This window comes from Danio aesculapii, chromosome 22 (assembly GCF_903798145.1).
Source record: "Danio aesculapii chromosome 22, fDanAes4.1, whole genome shotgun sequence".
NCBI lineage: Eukaryota > Metazoa > Chordata > Actinopteri > Cypriniformes > Danionidae > Danio > Danio aesculapii.
In genome coordinates, this window is record NC_079456.1 from 33897319 (window position 1) to 33924066 (window position 26748).

Below are 26748 nucleotides of genomic sequence, written 5' to 3' on the forward strand. Positions count from 1 at the left end.
CAGCACCCTGAGGAAGGTGTGCCGTTTACGTGATTTGCATGTTTAACAGGGTTAGAGGGTCTGCGGGACACACGACAGAAACCTGGTGAATTGTTGCAGCTCCGAGCGCTCTCTAAACACAGGAAGGATTTACACGGGTTTTATTTTAACTGACAATTGATCATGGGAATATCGCATGGCCTTTTTAGGGCTTTAAATAGCTCCCCAGTTCCTCTGCTTGGCCCAGAACCCTAAGGGAATGTCAGAGGAGGGAGCTCACTGCCGTATATAAAGAAAATAAAAAATAGAGAGTAAAAAACCATATATATATATATATATATATATATATATATATATATATAAAAAAGCCTACTACTGTAAATTATATATGCCTGATGGTAATTCAACAGTCAACAAACACTGACAATAGATAGATCAATGATCGGGAATGTTTATGCAAGTGGGTTGTGGACTTAGAATTAAAGGATCTATAATTTATTTATTTATTTATTTATTGCCACATCAGCAACTTATGGCTATTTCGTGGCCAAATGGATATACATTAAAATATTACATGATAAAAACAAATTCGTATTATATTAAAAAATTTACTTAGACAAATATATAAAATATAAATAGATAAAATTTACAAAAAATTTATTCAAAGTTAAATATGTTTTTTCAGTTCTATTTTTGATAAAAAAAAAAAGTAAAACTCTTCCTGGTGGTACCTTTTTAAAAATGTCCATAAAAGTACTCTCCTAATAGAAATTTAGTCTAATGGAATTTAAACTTCTACATTCCAACAAAATATGTTTGATGGTAAGAGCAGTCTGGCAGTTATTACATTTAGGTGATTCTTCGTTATTTAATAAATATGAATGTGTCAACCTAGAATGTCCAATTCGACATCTGGTATAGACCTTCTGATCATGCCTGGTCTCGAAATTATAATTTGCTAAATGTCTTTCACTTATTTTCGGGTTAATTTCATATAATTTGTTGTTGATGCAGTTGTCCCATTCTCTTTGCCATGTTTCGTTTATGTACAAATTGATGGTGGGTTTCAAGTCATCAGGAGGAATTAAACATTCCGTCACATTCAAGGAGATAGCCTTTTTTGCAGTTTCATCTAAAGGATCTATAATAACTGCAGACTATTAATCATTTATTAAGCACTAGCAAATAGTTAAATTAGCGTATGTTAAACATTGACTCTACATTAACAGACAGTAAGCAGTTTATAAATACAGCTAAATTAGCATATTTTAGAATGTGCTTAATGATTGTATTTTCAAGCTTTACTAATGATCATTTCTTTCACTACTAAATTAAGCACTGCATTATTTACAGAGCAGTTTTTTAATAATGAGGCTTTTTAAGGTCATTCAGAATAATTAAGTAAATGATTAATAAACAGGGCTTGACATTAACTTTTTTAATAACCAGCAAGTGTGGCTAGTAGCAGGGTTCATACACATTTTTACTACTAAAATTTCATGACTTTTTCAAGACTTTTCCAGAACTTGTAGGTAAATTTTATAATAAAATAAATAAGAAAAACAATGCACGTTCAAATTTATTACAGCATATCATAAAACAATCCATTTAGTTTGAATTTGTTTTTATATCTATGTAAAACTGATTTTGATAATGCTTAAACAGCACTAATAATGTGAAAGCATGTTTTTGGCCGAGGACAGAAAATAAGAAAAGACATTTTCAAAACAGTTCAACTTTTGCCACTGTGTGGATCAATACTGAATGTGTGTCGTTGTTATTGGGGTTAAGTTTAAGAGTAAAGTAATATGCTGGTGTTTAACTGCATTGATTTATTGCATTCCTGCATTGGGCTCTCACAAACTCTCTGGCTGCCATTTCATAGCCGTGGTGGGCATTTCTCTCTGTCTCATGGTGAACGCACTCGACTAATTGCAACAGACTGGGTCATCGGACCAATCACAGCAGATTAGCTTCGCGCGAAGGAGGGGTTTGCGAACAAATGAATTGCTGAACGATTCATATGGGAGTTGCTGGGATAATTAGGTAAAAATAAACGCATATTATAAGACAATGAAAGTGTTTTTTGACCTTGCACGCATATCAGCATGTTGTTGGTGACCCCTAAAACCAAAATATGACCTTTTTTTTATGCAAAATAGGGGCTCTTTAATAAAGAACCAGTTATGTTTACAGGCACGGATGCTTCGCGCAAGGGACCATGCTTCTTTTTGAAACTTTTAAACACTCAAATCAGCCTCGACACATAAGCCCTCATCAGTGCATCTAACACTACACGGTGGTATTTACTGTCAATTACTATAGTATATTTTCATGTGGGTGTCTGATGACTGAAAAATAGTTCTGCTAGCAGATATTTATCATTATTATTTATGTAGGATACGCATTTTCACATTCTAATTCCAATGCCTCATTATTAAACTGTTAAAATGACTATAAATAAAGGAAATATTCTTAAGAATGAACTATGATGTGTTCTTGCATTGTGCTGATATTATATTATCATTCTGGCATTATATAATGAGCGCACTAAAAGGGTCTTAAAATGTCAATAATATCGTTTATCGATATTTAATTTGATGCAATATATCCTACAGCAAAAAATAGATATCGTGACAGGCCTAGCTGAAACCATTTGATCTTGACAGACTGTCTAAAACTGCGGTGCTCGTGTGAGGAGCTGCAAAAGACGCAAGTCTATAATGGTCACGCACATCCATCAACCACGTTTAAATAGAAAAACAAATGAAAATATAAGATTTAGTCTCACCTCGTGCTCACACAAGTCTGAATCCTTTCTCTACATGCCCACTGCTATGAAGGACATCCGGTCAGTGATAGCATTTTCATAAAAAGAGATTTCAGTTTTGAAGCTTATTGAATCTTATGCACAATTAGAGTTGTTCTGTTGTTAGGAGAGAGTTGAGCTCAACCTTCGAATTTTGAATACGCTGTTTTCTAATTATAACAAAGATTTTAATTTTCATTAGTGTGTTTATTTGGTACTTTAGCAGCACAAGTACACTTTAAAAAATATGTGTTAATGAACAGTTGCTGTATTTGTGTGTTTTCAGATTATTTACGGTTGTGAATTGCATTATGGGATGTTGATCTCTGCTCTGTCGACTTTTGATGGTGAAAATTCAAGTTTACAGTTTAACAAACTGACTTTTACTGGCATTTTAGTTGTTTGAAATAATAATATAATGTATAATAAATAATATCTAGAGAAATAAGTGTGTAAAATAACAGAAAATGTGCTGGCGGTTAATTAAAGGGTTTTTGTAGCGCAATATACAACATCAACACAGACAATATGGCACTTAACAATATTAAAAATGTGAGTAAGTCAATTCTTTCAAGCATTTCAAGGTTAAAAGTTATTGTAAGAAAGATCAAGATCCCAATGATGCCATTCAAAAGCAGAAATAAACTATGAGGATTAAAAATAAAAACATGAGCCACAAAAAAACCCTGTCAATTTACAATGTAGCTTTACATTTCTATAGCTGTGACGAAACACATCTGCCTGTTTAAAATATACAGAAAAAGCCAGCACTGGAGATTGATTGGTTATTATTACTACTGTTGTACCCTCACATCGAACAAAGACTCCAAAATCGAGGTACAGTACATACCACACTGTGACCTCTGTATACTGTTACAGCCATAGTAAAAAGTGATTATCCTTTGGTTGAACTATTGCTCAAATCAATCTAAGGTCAAACACATGCAGGAAAAGTCGCTAAGAGCAAAAGATAATGCTAAAATGTGGGCAAACTCTCCCTGACTATAACACGGGGGTGTAAAAGGAGGAAGCGATTCATCTCATGATGGGAGCGAAATCAACTGCGGCAACAAGCACTTCAGGCGACACGTTTGTAAAAGTGCAGCAGAGCAATGGGAATGGGAGGAATCTGCTCTGTGTATACATTAAGACTTGATTAATCGGGGTTTCTGGCAAGCTTTCTGAGAGCGGCTGAGGTCTGTTTATAACCAGAGCGAGGGATAATGAGAGAGAAAGAGACAGGTGAAATCATACCTGAACATGATGAACCCGATGGACTCCACCGCAGCCCTCCGGACGTCATCGTTTACGTCGCTGACCTAACAGAAAAAGGACCAAAACACTCAGCGCAATGCCATCATTACCTTATTCAAGGGGCAGTTTACACGAAAATGAACTTTCCTTACTATTTACTCACCATCAAGTGGCTTTAAACACACTTTATGGGTTTATTTCTTCTGTTTAACACAAAAGAAGATATTTTGAAGAATGTTGGAAACCATTAACTTACATGGTAAATTCAACATTCTTCAAGATATCTTCTTTTGTGTTCAACTGAAGAGAGAAACTTATAATAGTTTGAAATAAATAAAGGGCGAGCCATACATGACAGACCTGATCATTTTTGGGGGCACAGTCCCTTTAAATCATTACTTTTGGACAGCAGCCGTTTAATTTACATCTTCACGTGTAATTTTGCAAAATATATACATGCATCTCTTAAATTTGAAGTTGAGGAGTTTCACAACAGCATAACTGTATTACATTAGCATATTCGTGTTCTGAAGCTGAGAAAAACTGCAGAAGAGAACAAATAATGTCGCCACCTGCAGGAAACACACCGAAATTAAAAAAAGTGTGTTGCATTTTATGTAAAACAATAGTTTTTAAGTCTTCACGGGTGAATAGTGAAACTGCTTTTTGTATTGTTTGGTTATTTTCTTAGGATGTGTAACTTTAACTTATTTTAATACTTGCAGGGTTGCACGATTCTGGCAAAAATGTGAATCACGATTTTTTTTTTTTTGCTTAAAATCAAGATCACGATTTTTCTCACGATTCTGTAGATGTAAAATAAAGGTTAATATGATTAGCCTATAATTATTGTTAATTCTCAAACATATGGTTAAACAACAATAATAATATTACGCCTGTGTGTAGGTCTACTGTTGCTTAAAATGCTAAATTTTGTTTAGTCATTATGGTGGACTTGAACAGACTTTCAAAATGTCCTGTTTGTTAATTCACAGTAACATGATGACATCAGAATATAACTATTCATAATTATAAAGTTGATTTATTATATTTAAGACATGTGCTTCTCATCTGTCATTGACAACATTATTAGACCATTATTTTCCATTATATATAGGCTAGGCTAGTTATACACTGCGTGTTCGCTATGAAAGAAAAAAATATATCAAATGTTTGTCGTAATCGTAACTCTAAAATGCGATATGATCATTTAAATGATGCGCGGTCAGGTTTCACTTCCGAGTGCGGCTCATGGCTGCGGTCACTGTGAGAAAAAAAAACCTATTAAGGGGGTCGCGAGACATTGAGGCGTGCACTTGAGTAAATTATGACGCCGATTTTTATGCGTTCACTATAGGGAATATGATTAACGTTAGCTCCACAGCTACCCATCAGGCACCTGTAGAGTTAATGCGTTCCAGTAAAATATACACAAATAAAATGGATCAGGTGCTTTTTAAAATGAATGACGGTGAATGAATGAAAGTCGGTGAGCGTCTGACAAAACGCTGCCCTACAGAATCAAAAGATTTATCAATTACCTGAAAGCTAAATAAAACAAGCTTTCTACTGATGTATTATTAATATCTGGCCACAAATCTGGAAACAGAGAGGTCAAACAATCTCCATTAAAAGTTGTCCAAATTAAGCTCTTAGAAATGCATTAGAACTAATCAAAAAATCAGTTTACATATTTACAGAAGGTTATTTACAAACCGTCTCCATGGAAGATCAATCATTTTGACTGACAGCGAGTGCATTGTTGGCTATTCCTACAAACCAAAAGACTAAAATACAAATATACAAAATCCAATTCAATGGGTAATTAAATAAATAATGCTGGATATACTAACTGGTTTTTTACATTACAGTGAGGGCTGGGTTTAGGGTTAGGGTAGACGTTAATAAAATACAAGGTAGTTTAATAAACTATTTGAATGCTATGTTTATTTACTGTTTTTACATATCTGTGATGGTTTGGTTTAGTGTTGGGGTAATATGATTAATGGGTAATTAAATAAATAATATTAATAATTCTCATTAACTACCAGCTGCAGCTGTATCCCTTCTAGCAACAACCACCTTAATGGACTTTATACAAACATACCTGTGCAACATAAGAGGGTCATTGCACAAAAGTAAAATAAGGGATTAAGCTGGGGTTTTGAGGCTACCCTGGCTGAATTTAGCCTTGGTTCAGTTGCATGACATCAGACTAAATTAAGCTACGATGCAGATTTATTCTTTGCAGCTAGCAGGCTTCAGATTTTTATCGATTTCTCAGTGAATTATAGATGATTTTTGGTGTGTTTAAACAAAATCATTTTATTAATTAATTATTGTTTTTTAATTATATATTTGATTAATTTATTAGTTATATTCATTAAAATTAGACTTTGTTCACCTAACACTTGGAATAATGTTATAATAATGTGTTTGCAATAATCTTCACAATACATTCGTTAGTAGCATGAATGTCCACTGGTCACATTTAAGACCAAGTGAAATATTTAATTTGTTAATACACATCTTCATAGGTTTCTATTAATTCTCTGAATGAAAGCAATGGGAGTTCCCTGATTGGTGGATGCAGGGGCATCATTTATTCTGTGAACGATCCTGTGGTCTATTAAGAAATGCTGCTAATGTGTTCTTATCCTGGCTATCTACACCGGTCTTGACATAGCGGCCTGTTCTCATCCTGGATTAGCAAACGTGCAACAGACCAAGTCAGGATAACCTGATTAAACTAGGTCAAGTCACACTTTTTCTGTTATCCTAGTTTTCTTAACTCCACTTTGTGCAATGGCCCTCAGATCACAAATATTTCGTTAAAACTATTAATGAAATCGCTATGAATAAACTATGAAAAAAAGCGTATTCTCCTCTGTAACTGAAGTATGAGCCTCATATTTGTTTGCGTCTAATAATAAAGTGTTAGTCTGGAATATGTCCGCTAATGTGAGACTCACAGCCACGTGCAGCAGGCGTCGGATGGCTTTGTTGTTCCCCGAGCCGCAGTACGCCATAGCCACTGTGTACATTCCCGAACGGCGCAGGATGGGGTCCTGTCGGGACAGTGAGATAAAACAGAAGCTCAGGGTAACGTCTGAACGGAGCAGACATCAGCAAACCACACGGTTAACACATTCACAAAATAAACACCGCTTTCTGGAACCAGTTAAGGCTACAAAGAGTTTATTCTGCCAGCTGAGAGACGGAATTAGCATGAACGCATAACAAAATAACCCAGAAATGTTTGTATGAAAAGATGTAATACAAAGCATCTAAAACAAAAGCAAAGCCGACAGCTGAAGCACAAAATAAAAAACTAACATCTGACAAATGTCTCAAATTAAAAACATAATTTACTATAAAACGATCAATTCATTTGACTTTTTTTGACAGTATTTCATTTTCCTTCAGCGTAGTCTCTCATTTATCAGGGATCATCACAGTGGAATGAACCGCCAACTATTCCAGCACATGTTATAAGCAGTGGGTGCATTTACAGGCACAACCCAGCATTGGTAAACACCCATACACACTCATTCACACACTCACTCATACACAACAGGCAATTTCATTTATTCAATTCACGAAACTCAATTCTCAATTTGAAACTCGGATATCAAACTCAATTCCTGGAGGGCCGCAGCCCTGCAGTTTAGTTCCGACCCTAATTAAACACAGCTGATCAAACTAATCAAGTCTTTCAATCTTGTTTGAAACCTACAAGTAAGTGTGTTGAAGCAGGGCTGGAACTAAACTGTGCAGGGCTGCGGCTCAATAGGAATCGAGTTTGACATCCCTGCTTTAGACTGTGGGGGAAACCGGAACACCTGGAGGAAACCCACACCAACACAGACATGCAGCATACTTACTTGACAATTTATTTTATATATACAGTCAAGGCCAAAACTATTCAACCCCCTGGCAAATTCTGACTTAAAGTTAATTTTATTCTATTTAATTTTTTAACTGGAAATGACATCGACTTCTGCCAAAAGATAATAAGATGATGTACAAGGAGCATCATTGTGGAAAAATATATAGCAAAACTATTTCTAAGTTACTTTAAATCAGAATTTGCCATGAATATGAACAATTTGGGGCTTGACTGTACATCAAATATGATCATTTACAACAATTTTTGGAGTGAACGAACCCTTTAGGCTTTTACCCCCACCCCTTAGCTCTTGAAACGGAGTGTGAAGGAGAAGGGCTACAAAATGTACCCCTACGGAATGGGACACCACTACAAAGCCCCCATTATATGCCGTCACGAGCTCTTACTTCATATGAGATTGATGACGGTGACTGCTGTAGTTATTCCAGTGGTGTAATTTTTTGGTATTTATCTTCAGGTAAATCACCGAAGGCAATGATATCATGTTAACGATATAATATAGCAATAAGCTCATATCTGTACTGTGTATTTACACCGTGGCCATATTTATCCATGTAAACACACAAAAACAACATTAACATTATACAAGATACTGTAAAAAGCTTTTCTGACGAGTGTGAAAGTATGTTTTGCGACTGATAAAAAGGAGTTATCATGGATTATAGATGGTTAAATTCAGTGTTTTTTAATAGTTTTTTTAAAGCATGACAGTAAAACACGAACGCCGTTATGAATGTATTAAAACATGCTTGTTTGTTGTAAAAATTCGTAATAATGTCAAAAACTCGCATTTGTAGCCAACTCCTCCCTGCTTTTTAGTTCTTTCAGCACACGCCCCTTGGAAAGTCTCTGCACGGTCCTGAAAATGTGTCTATAAAAATCTGACTTAAAAAAATTAAGTTGTCTTAAATTTCAGATGCTCAATAATCAAGTTAAGAAACTCACATTCAATTCAGTTTTATTAACTTACAATTGTTAATAATTCAAATTAACAATTCAAATTCAGATTGTTTTGGCATATTATTAGCTCCATAAATCTGTGCAAGCAGTGAACATTTTGCAATAAAATCTGGTCGCACAGATTTATTTAAATATTTTATATATTGTGACTAAATATATTTTAAGGTCACATAGATACATTTTGGGTGCATATGCAACCAAAACGGTCGCAATTGCGAGCCCTGCAGTTTCAAATTCAAGCAGATTCAAGCACTTTGTCCAAAATCTAAGCACTTTTCTAACCTTGAAAACACTATATTAAAAATCAAGCATTTTCCAGGATTTCCAGCACCTGTAAGAACCCTGGGTCCTGGAAAAATCTCTGCTTTAAGAGCTATCTAGACTTCCCCTTAAGACTTCTGCATCAAGTGCACGCGTATGATCCCCCATAGCCCTCACTGACGCGCACCTCTCAAGAATGTAACTCGAAGTTGCAACGACATGTAGTGCAAGCTTTGTGATTGGTCGCCTTGGTTGCTGTGGCGAGTGTGGGCGATGGAGTGAGTGCTTGTGCTGATGGAGTGAGTGCTTACAAGTGTCGAGTCCTGTGAAGAAGCTTTAGATGGAAACTATTGTTTTGTGTTTACCTTATGATTAGCGCCAAACAAAATCTGCAGACATTTGTTGCCGTTTCTGCGCAGAACTATGTGAAATCTGCAGATTTATGCTGAATAATTTTGGGAGTATCATAACTAAAAACTTAAATAAAACACTATTTTAACTTTTATTTAATGTTTACAATGCAAACCCAATTAAACACACTTATTTGTCAAACAAAGCAAGTCACTCATATTATAGATCTACTAAAAAACAGAAAATATTACTTTACAAACTGCATTGTAAATAAATCATATCAACATTTTCATATTAGTCGATAATATTAATGAAATTTATTTAAAAACAAATAAAAATGTGCAAATATTTACACAAGTAAATAAATAGACTTAATAATGAGCTAAAAGTGTGCTGATTCCATGTGGGTCTACTTATGATTAAAGTTGTTGCACGTCCGCCGGTTCTGCCTCTGAGCGAGTATAAGGTACTTGTATATTAAAATAGCGTTCAGAAAAACAAAATGCTCACAAAGAAACTCGACACAGAGAAACATAAAAACCTACTGCCAGCTAGCATTTCGGAAGTGTTGTAGGGTGTATGCGGAAGGACTTTTAATTTGGCAGTTGGATCAAGCACTTCAGGTGAACTGTAAAACATTGCAAAATTGGCGTGTTTAAGGTCTGTTTTCTTTAAAAAAAATCATCAATCTCCACTGGCTGAGTGATATCTGATATAAAGTGCGTTTCAGATTGTATAAGAAACACTGCGTTAAATTACATTTTTCCCCACCATGTCTTCAAAATATGAACATTTATTTTACCCCAGTATATTAAATGGAGCTTCTGCACTAGCCTGTAAACAGCTTTTTATCTCGTTTTACGCTTGAGCAACTAAATGAATGCCAAAGTCTATTTAACTGATTATATTTAATGACATTACAACATCGATGCCGTAAAAGGAACCTTATAAAATGGAAAAAAACTTACATTAATGGTTCACCAGAAGTGTATCAGTATAGGAAGCACTAGCTCTGCATATACCCTATTGCAAAGCAACACAAACAGCACGCAGAACGCACAACTATGCAAAATGTGGGTCATGCTGATCACTCGATGAGGATGTATAAATCAGCCTTAAGCCCTATTCCTTCAAGCTAAAAGAGAATTGGTATTGGGTCTTAATATCCATGCTCACCTTGTCTCTGCAGAGACTCTCGATAAGTGCGTCGGCCTCCTCCATTCTGCCGTACATCACCATGGCGATGCCAACCGCAAGACCCCGCAGGATCTTCTCGTGCTGCGTCTCCTGAGCGTAGCCCACCATGTCCTCGATGGCCTGAGCGGACTTTGAGCCCAACATCACCAGTCCGAGAGCAAGACCCGCCGCTTCACCTGCACAACAAAAAATGAAGACCACCACAGTGAGACTAACATAGATGTACAAGGATGATTAAAGTGCTTTGAAATGTGCATTTTTTATTCGACAATCTCAACTAGCATAAAGAGAGGGCGGGGTATTGAGTAGCCCCTCCCCTTTTTGAAAAACAGCCAATAGTGTAAAATGGAAATATCTTTAAACCTTGGGTGCTGTTGGGGATGTTTTCATTTCACTTTGAGTCTTAATTTGGCCACAACTTTCTGCGTTTTAGCAAATGGAATGATTTTTGCTGACAAATAATCAATATTTTTGCGGGAGCGAGACTGAATCTTGAGAGAGCAGGACTGAAAAACTCATCCTGAGCATGTCTCTATTTTAGAAACCATTGACTTTAAATATTTATATATGCTTGAAATATTTGATTTCCCAGTACTAGGTTGCGGCTAAAAGGGCACCCGCTACGTAAAAATATGCCGGAATAGTTGGTGGTTCATTCTGCTGTGGAGACCCCCGAAGGGCTAAAGAAAAATGAATGAATGAATGAATATTTGACCTACCCGTTACTGCATCATCCTGATACAGGTTTGATTTGAGCAGATCGTAGACGTCTTGGCGAGCGGTGCCCAGCGCAGCTAAACCAAGACCCAGAGCACCACCATGACGGACAATCTGGAGAAAAAAAAAAAAAAATCATTATATAGATAGATAGATAGATAGATAGATAGATAGATAGATAGATAGATAGATAGATAGATAGATAGATAGATAGATAGATAGATAGATAGATAGATAGATAGATAGATAGATAGATAGATAGATAGATAGATAGATAGATAGATAGATAGATAGATAGATAGATATAGAGAGAGAGAGAATTATTTCTGGTTTCTGCAGATGCTGTGCTGCATAATACTGGAAAAATATGCGATGTTGTTGTTGAGTATTGCGATAACGATATTACTTAGGATATACCATTTCCCTAGGAAAACGTCATTTTTATTAGCTAAGTTTTTTAAAATCACTTATTGAATTATATTAAAAAAGTAAAAGAAATTTCTCAGATCTAATTCATTGTAATTCAAACTAAAACAAAAACTCTGTCGATGTGCAAATATTAAATCTTTATAACATTATAAACGAGTGAAAACCTGCGCATATTTGCTGACTCTGATCGGGTGTTGTCATTTTACCGCTCCAGCCAATAGCAGAACAGCAACTACTAAGGAGGCGGGGCTAAAGATAGTAAGTCTTCAGCTGATTGATGAGATTTAGATAAACAACGCATAAAATAAATGTAATTTATCACGTCTGAGATACGCATATTCAATTCAAGTTTATTCTTGTAGCGTTTTTCGCAATAATTATATACAAGTTAACCTGCAGTTATATAGTATATAGGTGATGTCTGTGTACAGGTTCAATGAAGTCTATTTGTGTGTATTAAGTGTATGTGTTGTGCTCGAAGTGCTCGGATGGTGGTCGTATTCTGCATATTCTCTTATTGCGATATTGATAATTTGGCTATATATTGTGCAGCCCTACTGTACACCTTTATTAGCCCACTGCATATTTTCATTGCGATATTGATAATTTGGCTATATATTGCACAGCCCTACTGTACACCTTTATTAGCCCACTGCATATTTTCATTGCGATATTGATAATTTGGCTATATATTGCACAGCCCTACTGTACACCTTTATTAGCCCACTGCATATTTTCATTGCGATATTGATAATTTGGCTATATATTGCACAGCCCTACTGTAAACTTTACCCCACTGCATATACTCTTATCCTGATATTGATAATTTAGCTATATATTGCGCAGCCCTACTGTAAACTTTACCCCACTGCATATACTCTTATCCTGATATTGATAATTTAGCTATATATTGCGCAGCCCTACTGTAAACTTTACCCCACTGCATATACTCTTATCCTGATATTGATAATTTAGCTATATATTGCGCAGCCCTACTGTAAACTTTACCCCACTGCATATACTCTTATCATGATATTGATAATTTAGCTATTTATTGTGCAGCCCTACTGTAAACATTACCCCACTGCATATACTCTTATCATGATTTTGATAGTTTGGCTATATACTGTGCAGCCCTTTTGTAAACTTTATTACCCCACTACATATACTCTTATCATGATATTGTTGGCTATATATTGTGCGGCTCTACAGCTATATTACATCACTGCATATACTTATCGCAATATTGATAATTTGGCTACATATTGTGCAGCACTACTGTGAAGCTTTATCAGAGCATGATTGTGAACATACATCATTGCTGGCGTTCTTCAGCTGGCTCAGCAGGTAGTCGATGATGTCTCCACCGTGATTAGCATGGATTAGCCCTAGTGCATACAGCCCTCCGCCCTCCTGATAGGCTGATCCAGGTGAGGTGTCTTTGGGCAGGTACGTTGCCATTAACTGCAGCGCTTCTTTTTCATGACCCTGGACACACAAGTGCAAAAACACTACGTTTATGACATTGAAATAAAGTCAAGGAATTGAATACTTCAAAATAGTGTTGCTAATATATGATTAGAATGAATGATCTATAGTTAGAGCAAAAAAAGTAGGATTCAATACAACAACTAAATCAAGGTAAACATCTGTGGTGTTTAACTAACTACTGATAACCATGCTTATCATTTATTTATTTTTACAAAAAATAATGTATAATAATAAATAACTAATAACTAAACTGGAGTTTACCAAATTATAGTTAACCATAAATACTATTTTGTTTAAACAAACAATAGTATTTTTTAACATCAAAAGATTTACCAAATAAATCTAAAAATGAAACTCCAAAAGCAAAACAAATTACAAACCTATAAAGCACAAATCTAAATAACCAAAATATAAAATGAACAAAAAATTACAAACTAGCAAACAAATAAACAATCCTTAAACATTTTTAACTGAATATCTAAAAACAAACCACTAGCTACAAACCTATAAAACATCAACCATTTAAAATAAAAATAACCAAAAACAAACATTAACAAAAACATATATACAAACTAACAAACACAAATCTATCAAAAATAACCACCTTAATAAAACAATAAAACACACGCGCACACAAAAAAAAATAAATAAAACTAAAAAAAAATAAAATAAAAACACAAAACAACCTCTGAAATGATAAAACAAAACAAATAAATAAAAACAAACCTACATACAAAAACAAAGATCTAAAACAAAAAACATCAAATACATCTAAAATTCTAAACACATCTAACAAAATATGTAAAAACATTTAATCACTATCTAAAACCTTGTGAATGACGCCGAGGCTGGCTGTCGCTGTGAATTTGGCCCAGTTTGTTGCTCTTGCCAGCCACTCCAAATTCTCTCTGCAAAATAAAAACACATTTTACAGTCACTATATACACTTTCTATATTTTGTGATTCATGTTTTTTCCCCTAGTTTCTTTGTGCTTTTCATGTGCATTATGGGATCTTGATCTTTCTTCCAACAACTTTTAACCTTGAAAAGTTCTAAAAAGGGACTTTAATGAACATTTTAACAGTTTAAAGTGCTATATTGTCTGTGTTGGTGTTGTATATTACGCTACAAAACCCTTGTAATAAACCAACAGTACATTTTCTGTTACTTTACAGACTTATTTCTCTAGATATCCTGTCTTATACATTATATTATTATTTCAAACAACTAAAGCGCCAATAAAAGTCACTTTGTCAAACTGTAGAGTTTAATTTTCAACATCAGAAGTCGAAAGAGCAGAGATCAACATCCCATAATGCAATTCACAACCGGAAATAAACCAAAAACACAATACAGCAACTGTTCATTACCAGATATTTTTTTATAGGTAATCAGTATAAACAGGCAAAATTTACACTAGCAATATCAAGAATGTAAATGTAGTTTACCGTAGAAACTGGTCGCTCGTTGTCCCTGTGTGCATGAAGGAGTTTGCTATGACCGTTGCTGTGTGACACACCGAATTTCGCACCGCGTCCTAAAAAGAGTGCCATTTAGGCTTTGATTAGCTTATCAAGTGAAGTATTGTGGAGATTTTGCTCATGATAAACTCATATCAAAGATCAACAGACTCTTAAAGACTCAAAACAAATTTAATTCGGTCATCGTTTGTTCACTTTTTATAAACCCGTTTGAATTTCTTTCTTCTGTTGAACACTAAAGATGATATTTAGAAGAATGTTGGGGAAGAAAAAAAGACTTGTAAAGTATTTGTCTTCACTACCATGTAGAGTTGATTCTTTTTTCCCCTTTTTTCAAATATTTCCCAAATGATGTTTAACAGAATTTTTCACAGTATTTCCTCTAATATTTTTTCTTCTGGAGAAAGTCTCACTTGTTTTATTTTAACTAGAGTAAAAGCAGTTCTTAATTGTTTTAAACCATTTTAAGGTCAATATTATTAGCCCCCTTAAGCAATATTTGTTTTGGATTGTCTACAGAACAAACCACTGATATACAATGACTTGCCTAATTACCATAACCTGCCTAATGAACCTAGTTAAACCTTTAAATGGCACGTTAAGCTGTCATCATAGCAAAGATAAAAGAAATCGTTTATTAAAACCATTATGTTTAGAAATAGTTTAAAAAAAAAAAACTCTTCTCTCTGTTAAACAGAAAATATCTTCTTTTAGGTTCAACAGAGGAAAGAAACTCCTAAATGTTTGAAACCACTTGGGGGAAAGTAAATAGTTGGTAAATCTTAATTTCTAGGTGAACGGTCTCTTTAAATCAGCCTCTAACCTTTGTGTTTTTGAGGATCATCAGGTCTGTGTTGTTGTTTCGGATGAGAAACTGAAGGTGCAGCTCGATGGCCATTTCTCCGCTGAGTATTTTGATCATTTTTGAGTTCTGGTCTTTGGGCTCGTCCTTCTATAGCAATTGAAATCAATCAAAAAAAACACAGATTTCCATACAAGCCCTACATTATGTGAAGAGTTAAAGACTCACCGCGTCTGCAGTTTTCCCAGCGGGAGAGCTTCCAGCTTTATCCTCTGTCTCCATTGAATCACTGAAACAATATGAAAGCACAACTTAAAGTTTCTCCATAACATACACATTTATGACAAAAAAGGATCATACTCCAGTGTCTGTTGGTTGTATAACCCTCTCATTTTGGATATGCGCACAAAAAAATGGTTGATGGAATCACCAAGATGTGCTTGAATTTTTAAAATGCGCATTAAAAAACTAAAAGATGCACATAAACTACGATGGAAACACTTTTACCGCACAAATTCCAGTATGCGCATTAAAAAAATGTAATGTGTTTTTGTTATAAGACATTATGTGGTGATAAATGTGTGTGAATGGACAAACCAGCAGGCTGAGCACACTGTTATACATCTGAAATGATGTTTTGGTCATTCTAAAACGCCTAAACCATTTCAGTATTAGTGTTATTGTTTTAATAATGACCTCCAGAACTGTCAAAAGCGTCTGTGTTCCGCGTCTCACGCCTTCAACCGCCACCATGCGTTCATTGTGTCAGCATCCTGTCTTCTGATGCATATATTAAATAAAGAAAAGAGTGACACAGCTTCTACTACCGCAGCAAATTCCCTTTTTACTGTTGATATTTGCCGCCAGTTAATTAGGAAGTGACGATTTTGTTCTCTTTGACATGTTGGATGGAAACGCTGCTTTATTCACACGTATTTTATGCGATATTCCAGATTTGCGCATAAATTTCATTTGCATCTTTGGATGGAAACATAACTAATGTTGCACGTTATAATGACTTAAAGGTGACCTATTATGCCCCTTTTGACAAGATGTAAAATAAGTCTCTGATGTCCCTAGAGTGTGTGGAGTTTCAGCTCCAAATCCCACACAAATAATGTGTTATAACTCTCTGAATCTGACCCTTTTGATCCTAATTGTGCCGATTTGGTGACTGTCGCTTTAAATGCAAATGAGATTGTGCTGTTTTCAGAAGAGGGCGGAGCTACAAATGCCTGTGTGTCAGCATAATGATAGATTCTAAAACAAGACTGACTTCCTATGCTAATGAGGGACAGATGGTCAGTAGTGGGTGGGGTTTTTCCTCTCTGATGACACGTACAAAGAGAGAACATCAATCAAAGGGTTTCTGCAAACTGTTTTTTTGCATAATAGGTCCCCTTTAAAAATGTTAAAGTATTGTGACATTAATAATGTTTAATACCACTGATCCAGCCCTTTTCACATTTCTGGATTTTCAGTAGTGGAAGTCATTAGTCAGTAAACTTAGACTGCAATATATGGGAGATTAACACAAATAGTTTGCATTCCTATTTGCTCAAACAATAAAAGAAAAACTCCACAATAGTGTTTTCATGACTTTCAGAAAAAGGAAAATAATAAATAAAATAGTTTGAGACTGAAAATGGCAGCCAGAAGAGAGAAAAACATAAAACGTGCAATCACGCCCCCACAGACACCACCTGACAAAAGTCTTGTCGTGGATCCCAGTTGTAAGAGCAACAAATAATAATTGGACTTCTAGTTGATCATTTGAAAAGTGTCAGAAGGTCGATTTTTCCCATGAATCATCTGTTGAGCTGCATCCCAATCATCACAAATACTGCAGAAGACCTACTGGAACCCGCATGGAGCCAGGATTCTCATAGAAATCAGTCAAGTTTGGTGAAGGAAAAATCATGGTTTGGGGTTACATTCGATATAGGGGCGTGCAAGAGATCTGCAGAGTGGATGATCAGAGATCTGCAGAGTGGATGGCAACATCAACAGCCTGAGGTATCAAGACATTTGTGCTGCCCATTACATTACAAACCACAGGAGAGGGCAAATTCTCCAGTAGGATAGCGCTCCTTCTCATACTTCAGCCTCCACATCAAAGCTCCTGAAAGCAAAGAAGGTCAAGGTGCTCCAGGATTGGCCAGCCCAGTCACCAGACATGAACATTATTGAGCATGTCTTGGGTCAGATGAAGGAGGAGGCATTGAAGATGAATCCACATAATCTTGATGAACTCTGGGAGTCCTGCAAGAACGCTTTCTTTGCCATTCCAGATGACTTTATTAATCAGTGATTTGAGTCACTGCAGAGATGTATGGATGCAGTCCTCCAAGCTCATGATGGAGTCAGACACAATATTCATTCTGTTTCCACTGCACCATGACTTTATATTCTATACTGGACATTATTTCTGTTCAGTGACAATACTTTTGTTTAAGCATAGTCAGACCTTACTGTCCTAATTAAATCATTCAAAATCAAGGCACGTTTTATTTTGGCAAAATAAGCGTAATCTAGAGGCCTTTGCCTTTCATATAAGCCACTTCTGACACCAAATGATCAACTAGAAGTCAAGTTATTATTTGTAAACTTGGATAGGCGACAAGACTTTAATCAGGTAGTGTACACTGCATTACATCACATAATCGCTATATATTTTTTTTGTAATTTAATGCAAAGTATGCTGATGACCATTAAATGCGTATAAATCCATATAAAGAATGTGAGTGTCTCACCTGTCTTTGTCTGGCGTGGGCACCGTGCCCGTGTTGGTAGATCCGGGCACCGCAGGGATGGGTGTGCCGACGGTCCGCAGGTTCTGGATGACGGAGGAGAGGAACTGCTGGCTGGCGCTCTCATATAGGTCAAAGCAGATCTGGTAGGCCATCAGCAGGTTATCCTCCTTAACGAGCTTCTCCAAGATATCGCTTACTGCTTGAGGATCGTCCAGGAAAATCAGACACTGTGAAAAAGCAGAAAACGTTAGAGGAATGTCCTAAAGCATAGAGGAATACAGCGGTGTCATATACATTTTATTTAAAGGGCTCCCATTTCACCCCTTTTATAAGATGTAAAATCCGTCTTTGCTGTCTCCAAAATGTGTATGAAGTCAAAATACTCATCAGATTGTTTATTATACAATGCAGAAAATGTAGAAGAAATTGTATCTGTCTTTGTAGCCTGTGCCTTTAAATGCAAATGAGCTGCCTCTCCCTGCCCACCATTCCCATGTGCGGGCCTGCTTCTCAGTTAAGTCAGATAAACAGCAGTCAGTGACAGAGACAGAAACTGATGGAGCTGAGATCCAGTTTACGAGTCAAATATACCAAGTAAAGTTATTTGATGTAACTGTTGTGGAGTTTATTCAAGACTTTCTGCAACGATGAGTCACACACAAATGCTGTTACAAAATTTGCAGTTCACACACACACGTTGTGTACTCATACTCTTATTCAGTGCACACACTTTGCACTGTTTTTTGCACGTCTACTTGCAGCAAATGTGATAGGATCCAAGTCAATATACACTGCTATATCCATTTTGCTACTGTACAAAATAAACTAGACTTAATGTCAAAAAACAGAGACTCCTGTTGTGTGTTTGAAGTATATATTTGCACTGACAAAGATGTCAGCTGATTCCAGCAGTTATGAATAACACTACAATTTTACCCTCTTTTCTTTATCACAAACATGCTCTGTTTAAAAAATCTTTTAAACTCATTCTTGAGGAGCAGCTGATCACAGAGAGCTGAACAGATCTTTTAATCCCAGTTTCTTTGCAAATCCTGTTCTGTAGACATGCTTAACATGTTAACTATAGAGACCTGTTAATATACGGCTATTAATCAGTTTGGTGGGCGGGGAAACCACCCTCCAACGTCATGTTGCGGTGGGCCTCAATCACTGGGATTTGGATCCTATTTTAACGTCAGGAATTTTAAAAAAAGAGACTTGTCTTTATATCACTCCAATATGACTGTATGCTACACGTTGTCTAAACAGCTTCCAAAAGTTGATTTTGCATCATAGGTGCCCCAAGGCTATTTTCATGGCCACAACAATTAATTAAAAAATTTATTCAAATTAAAACCAAACAAATTCATAATTTTCATAATTTTTTCATTGCTTAGATCAAACATTTTAATGTTAATATATGATGATAAAATTAAAATATTTTCCCAGGTAACACTTTGCTGATTATCTCTTTGAGTGAATTCATTTCAGAAACAAAAAAATAATAATTCTGCAGTCATTAAAAGCAGGACAGTCCCATATAATGTGTTTTACAGTAAGAGGAATTTTGCAGAACAAACACTGAGTGGGATATTTACCTTTAAGCACATGATTTAAGGCCCGTTCACACCAAAGCACAATAACAATACATATATTTGTGTCCACACAGACGAATGACAATGATCTATTTATTTTTAGAAGATGCATTTAAATGAGCATTATCCCAGATGAACTGCATCTGAACATGCTGTTGAGCTGGTGACTCTAATTGATCTAATCAAACAGTCAATTTTGCAATCGTAGTCAGTTCCCAAGCATTTTCAGCACAAACACACTGAAACTAGCACTGGATTCCTGCGCTACTTTTATGTTTACTTTTCAATTTGTATATTCTATATCCTACATATATTTCTCGTAGTTGTGCTATGAACTATGCTACTTTTCGAACAGTCTTTATAACTATATCTTTCTCATTATCATGCTTGATGTGAGCGGTCCTTTAGTGTTGTATGCTGTAAGGGACAGATCACCTGGCAGACGTTAATGAAGTCGGGCTTCTCCAGGTTCATGTACAGCTTGACCAGAACACGCAGAACTTCATTACGAAACTTCTTGTTCTGCATGAGGGACATGCAGATCTTCAGGCTGTAGGCCAGCAAACCCCCAATGTCATTCTGCAGGAAGACAAGAAGAAGAAAAGTTACAAAAATGTGTAGTTTTTAAATTGCTGAAGTTATGACATCACATACACAAGCTCATTAACATATAACAGCTATGACCTACTCGATGTGGAGGACAGAAGCGCATGTCTATTAATATTGAACTATTTTTAAGGAATACTTGTAATTCTGACGCACTTCTAGTTACTAAATTCAACAACTAATCTCAGTAGTTAAAAAAAACAGTTTTTCTTATGTTTAAAAATGATTTCACATAATCAGACATTATTTTTGATTGCTATAAATTAAATATTAAAAACATAAAATTAACATTACTATGAAGCCTAAAGTTGGAAAAAAAACAAATAATTAAATAGGGGACAAAATTGGCAGAATTTTGGAGAAAAAAATAATAATAACTTTCATTGTGACCATGTATTCATCAGCTTATTAAATTGCACACGTTTAATAATGTATTTAAAAATATATATACTATTGCCCACAAAACCAAAGATGTATCATGCAACCAACATACACAGTCAAGCAGGAAACAGAAATTCTAGTGAACTTAAAATATTGCTGCAAAAGATTAAAACTAGAACAAAAACAGATGCACACTTCAACCTTAAACACCGTCCTAAACAACACAGCGAATCAGCAATAAGTAATAACGACGCTGCAGATGCATAACATACAGACTCCAGGATGGTTTTCTCGAAGATGTCCAGGCGTCTGGTCTCCAGTGCGATGCCGATGGCCTGTTTGTACTTGTGATCCCCCAGACATCTCTGAAACATCTTATTAACGATTCCCTCCAGACGAGGGTCGATGTTCTTCTTCTCCTCGTCCTCCGGCAGCTCTGCATTCTCAACACGCTGCTTGGTGTAATGATCGATACACTTGGCTGATGACCAAAAAGATTGAACATTAGTATGTGTGCTTTAGTATGTGTCATGTGTGCTGATTTAAGCTCAAGAAATACTTGTGAGCATTATCAATAGTTACCAATAATGGTCTCCACATATTCAGAGTCGTCATTGACGTTGAAGAGATCTCCAGCGCCCAGAGCGTAGCTTAAAGACTCGTCGAAAGCGCCGAGGTGGTAAAAGACTTTCGACGCCACCAATGCAGCAAACTGCCGGCTGCGAAACGTCTCATCCTCATACAAGACCTCACTGATAGAAAAACACAGAGGGCACATTAGCAGCATAAGTAACTTGTATATCTGAAGACACAATAAGTCACGAAATTTTAAATTTTCAAATATTTACCAGTAGATATTTAGCAAGTTAACACATTTCTAACCATGATAGTGTTAATAACTCACTTCTAATAACTGATTTCTTTCATCTTTGCAATGATGACAATAAATTATATTAGACTAGATATTGTTCAAGATACTAGCATTTACCTTAAAGTGACATTTAAAGGCTTTTACTAGGTTAATTTGGCAAGTTAGGGTAATTAGGCAAGTCATTATATAACAGTGGTTTGTTCTGTAGACAATCCAAAACAAATATTGCTTAAGGGGGCTAATAATATAGGTTTAAAAAAATTAAAAATGGCTTCTAGCAGATACAAAACAAATAAGACTTTCCAGAAGAAAAAATATTATCGGAAATACTGTGAAAAATTTCTTGCTCTTACATCATTTAAGAAATATTCGGAAAAAAAATCCACAGGAGGGTTAATAATTATGACTTTAACTGTATATAATATTTCATAAGTACAGTCATATCATTGAAATCATTTATTAAAAGACATTCTTTCATGAGACAAAATCTGAAAAATGAGACTAGCTGTAAAATAAGCTTTTTCAGATTACGAAAAATAGCAGCTTAAGCCTAGTTCACACTACAGGATTTTAAACATCGGCAGATTGCTGTGCTGTTCACACTACATGATTTTGTGTCTTTTAATCGCTGTGGTGTTCACACTACGCGACACTACCTAAAGGAACCACAAGAGGGGGGTCACACACTACAAGATCTGACAACAACTCGTTTCCCAACAGCTCAGTCCAGCTACCAAACCACAGCCAATGAAATGTTGAGGGAGGAGTCCGCAGAAACAGCATATTCTGCGCCGGGAAATAGCTCCTGTTTGAAAGTGAAAATTAAAGCGAGCCTCAGACCTTTGCGTGTTCTAGTCTCTTAACTGCATATTTATAGGCTGTATTACCAAAAAAGATAATATTTTTAGGGTAATGGTGTCATAAAATATGAGGACATTCGAAGCTTAATTTCATTATCTCAATAGAAGCTTTGAATGTAAATATGACGTAACAATATGACGCCTTGTATGAGAACGGTCAGAATGACCAGTATGGTAATTCTAATTGTTACTAGTTCTAGTTCCAATGTTAATATAGCCGACTCTCGTGTCCGTGCTAATGCAGAATGAAGCGAGTGCATTGATGCCCACTCTGGCCAATCACAGACGTTTCTGTTGAGCTCCTGAGCACACAGCCATTCATCTCATGGTGATATGCTCTCTCATTGGCTGCAGCTCATCACTACATCTGACCGCACGTGGGGTCAAGTCGGCTGACTGCTCTGGAATGTTCAGCATGCTAGATATTGTATTTCCGTCTGCGAGGTGTCGGCGACGCTTCAGCGAGCCTCTTTGATGCGTTGTTCAGTAGTTCACACAAAGATTGGCGAGCGCCGTGCATCCGCAGATTTCTTCCTGATCACAGCCCGATCTGTCGGCGAGCTCGTTAACTTCCAAATCCAAATCGCTTAAAAGCCTGTAGTGTGAACTAGGCTTTAGTTGTACTTTATAATTTATCCTTGTTTGTATCATGAAAGCTCCTTGTGAGTAGGGCTGCGCGATATATCGTTTCAGCATGGATTTCACAATGTGTGGATCTGCAATCGACACATCACTAGATTTGCAATGTTGAGTCTGAATTATAGTTGACCAGGAGCCGCAGAACTGTGTTTAATCACTGTATTAATACAGTTTTTTCTTTCTTGGAATTTGTGTCTCGTTTCTAGTCCAAATATCTACATTTCAAAGCGAAAACAAGATTTTTTTTTATTTATCCCACTGGCAGATCTTTTTACTTTCATGGAAAAACAAAACAACATTTTTACTTGATCTAAAAATGTTTCGATATTTGGACAAGAAACAAGAAGGAAGAATAGCGTTTTGCAGTGTGATTGCTGAGTTTCTGTACCTGAATACTGTTAGACTCCCCAGAAAAGCATCAAATTGCAATATTCAAACTATCAAGAGAAACTGCATTCATAACGCAATATTTATCGCAGAAAAATAAAATGTTGCAATCTCAGATTTTTACAATATCGCGCAGTTCTGCTTGTCAGGCATGCAAACAAACAAATTTCCCGTAAAATAAGTCGCGAACAGAGTCACTTACATTTTATCCACAGACTCTGAAATCTCGGCCCAGAAGTCATTGACAACAGAGTTCAGTTTGTGCAGCGCAAACTCCTGCGGAAGAATAACAAGGATGAGAAATAACCACAAAGTCGATACGGCAAGTATCAGAATATTTGCTTGAGCTCCTGCTGTACCTTGAGCTGAGGCTCATCTTCATCCAGGAGGGAAATGATACCAGCTAGAAAACAAGAAACAAACATTTAACAATCAGTACAGTGTTCACTTACTGCCTAAAGACCCATCTATAGATATATCTAGGGCTGCACAGTATATTTAATATTTAGTTAACACGGTAATAGCATATGCATCCATAATCCAAGTGTTTGTGTTGCATAGGTTGTTTATCCAAATTTGACCAATCAAATGGAGCCTTACTATATTTATACCTACCTCAGATGGCCCTGTTATGCTATTGGCTATTGTGTTGTCTCAAGCTTCTCCAGTCCAATTTATTATGCCCTTTACTGTGTGTCATTGATTACGTTACACAAGTGTCCACTACTAGTGAAGCATCTGAATGGGTTTAAATGAAACATCCTAAACCCTTCAGCACTTGGGAACTACACTGTTGTGATGTCACAATCGCATTATACTGCATTGCATTCTGGGACAAACAGATGCTGGAGTGGACACATGAAGCCGACTCGCTCTCTCCGTCAAAATCTAGTGGTCACAGGTGTGTACACGTAAAAACATCCCTCAATCCCCTGGTGATAAACAAGTAATGGGAAGTTTGCGAGTGCGTGTCTAAAAGTGGATTGGAACGCAGCCTAAATAAGCCAACAGTCATATCACCCTGCAGCCCAAGACTGGTTACTCACTGAAGCTAAGCAGGGCTGAGCCTGGTCAGTACCTGGATGGGAGACCACATGGGAAAACTAGGTTGCTGTTGAAAGTGGTGTTAGTGAGGCCAGCAGGGGGCGCTCAACCTGCAGTCTGTGTGAGTCCTAATGCCCCAGTATAGTGAAAGAGACTTGTATAGTACTGCTCAGTGAGTGCCGTCATTCAGATGAGACATTAAACCGAGGTCCTGACTCTCTGTGGTCATTAAAAATCCCATTTAAAAAAAACAAAAAAACAAAAAAAAAAGACGCTTCTCATAAATTGCAGGGATGCAACCCCTGCTGCTGGTGTGTGGTGAAATCGATATATTACTTGTTTATTTTACAATAATTATTACATTTATGAATAAAAATAGCGTTTCTCTAGGGCAGTGTTTCCCAACCCTGTTCCTGGAGGTACACCAACAGTACATATTTTGTATGTCTCCCTTATCTGACCCATTCGTGTCAGGTTTTGGGGTCTTTTCTAATGTTCTGCTGAGTTGATTCAGGTGTGTTTGATTAGGGAGAGGTTGAAAATGTGTACTGTTGGTGTGCCTTCAGGAACAGGGTTGGGAAACACTGCTCTAGGGACATGTTTTATCACAAGAAAAGAATGTTATCGCAACACTCAACAAATCACATTTTGCAAAAATATTACAAAACCTTTGACCATTGAGGTCCATTAGTATTTGTTTTTTTATTATGAAAGTCAATGTATTCAGGTTTTCAGCTTTATTTTGTGTTCATCTGATTAAAGAAACTCAAAGATTAGGAAACACTTGAAAAAAAAGTACATTTTAATTTTTAATTAATTATCCCTTTCATTTTGTAATCTGTTGCTTATACGTATCGACCGTGACACGGTATATCTGCTTAACATCAACCTCAGACGCTTTTTTTTTCCATTAAACTAACACGTATATTGCTTTTACGTAATACTAACAATGTTAGAAAGCGGTAACCATTGAGTTTCATTAGTACTTGTTTTTCTTACTATGGAAGTCAATGGTTACAGGTTTGTTTTCTTAGCATTCTTCAAACTTTATTTTAGTGTACAGCAGAGGAAAGAAAATCATAAAGGTTAGTAACAACTTGAAAAGGCGTAAAATTTCATTTTGGGGTTAATTATCCCTTTAATCTTGTAATCTGTTGTATGTATTTATTGACAGTGACACAGCATATCTGCTAAACATCAACCTCAGACTCATTTAAGTCAAAATTAACACAATTATTTCTTTTATATAATACTAATTATAATACTAATAACATTAGAAAGCGGTAACCATTGAGCTCTATTAGTACTCGTTTTTCCTATGATGGATGTCAATGGTTACAGGTTTGCTTTTAGGCATGGGACGATAACCGTTTTCAAGGTTTACCGCGGTTTGAAAAAGTCAAGGTTTTAAAACCGCCAGAATTTTCTGTAATTCCGTTCCTAAGGTATGTGTAAGATAAATTTTTTTTTATTTAACTTTTATTTTTTATTATTCAAAGATGCCGTTTAAATGGTTATGAAATCTGTGTTTTTGAAACTAAAGAAGGCAGCAGAAGTCAATGATTCATTTGAGGTATTTAGCCGGACATGTTTGCTGTTCCAAAATATTATAAACGTTTCTCAAAATAAAATATATTGTGTTCAAAGCGAAAAAAAAATTTTACCCAGACATTTAAAAAGAATATATTTTAGAGCAGTAATTACAATACTGTGATATCTTTATCCAAGGTTATCATACCCTTAGAATCTTATACCAGCCCATGTCTATTTGTTTTTTTTTTTAGCATTCTTTAAAATATCTTCTTTTGTGTTCGACAGAAGAAACTCATAAAGGTCAGGAACCACTTGAAAAAAAAGAAAATTTTAATTTGGGCATTAATTATGCCTTAAAATCTGTAATCTGTTAATTATATTTACCGATAGTGACACAGCATATCTGCTAAATATCAACCTCAGACTCTTATTTTAGT

General features: G+C 36.0%; 1 protein-coding gene across 2 annotated transcripts in view; it reads right to left on the reverse strand.

Moving 5' to 3' along the window:
- Positions 1 to 26748, reverse strand: part of psmd1 (proteasome 26S subunit, non-ATPase 1) — a 74313-nt gene that overhangs the window by 46219 nt on the left and 1346 nt on the right. The window contains exons 2-16 of one of the 2 annotated variants that reach the window (XM_056447649.1): positions 24094 to 24137; positions 23937 to 24010; positions 21560 to 21729; positions 21250 to 21458; positions 20426 to 20569; positions 18396 to 18622; positions 15871 to 15931; positions 15664 to 15789; positions 14808 to 14896; positions 14188 to 14266; positions 13182 to 13355; positions 11441 to 11552; positions 10701 to 10897; positions 7015 to 7110; positions 4043 to 4107 (exon numbers count right to left, since the gene is read on the reverse strand). In XM_056447649.1, the coding sequence (XP_056303624.1) occupies positions 4043 to 4107; positions 7015 to 7110; positions 10701 to 10897; positions 11441 to 11552; positions 13182 to 13355; positions 14188 to 14266; positions 14808 to 14896; positions 15664 to 15789; positions 15871 to 15931; positions 18396 to 18622; positions 20426 to 20569; positions 21250 to 21458; positions 21560 to 21729; positions 23937 to 24010; positions 24094 to 24137 (1867 nt within the window). Of the gene's footprint in view, positions 1 to 4042; positions 4108 to 7014; positions 7111 to 10700; positions 10898 to 11440; positions 11553 to 13181; positions 13356 to 14187; positions 14267 to 14807; positions 14897 to 15663; positions 15793 to 15870; positions 15932 to 18395; positions 18623 to 20425; positions 20570 to 21249; positions 21459 to 21559; positions 21730 to 23936; positions 24011 to 24093; positions 24138 to 26748 lie in introns of both variants that reach the window. The other variant, XM_056447648.1, reaches the window with a different exon arrangement.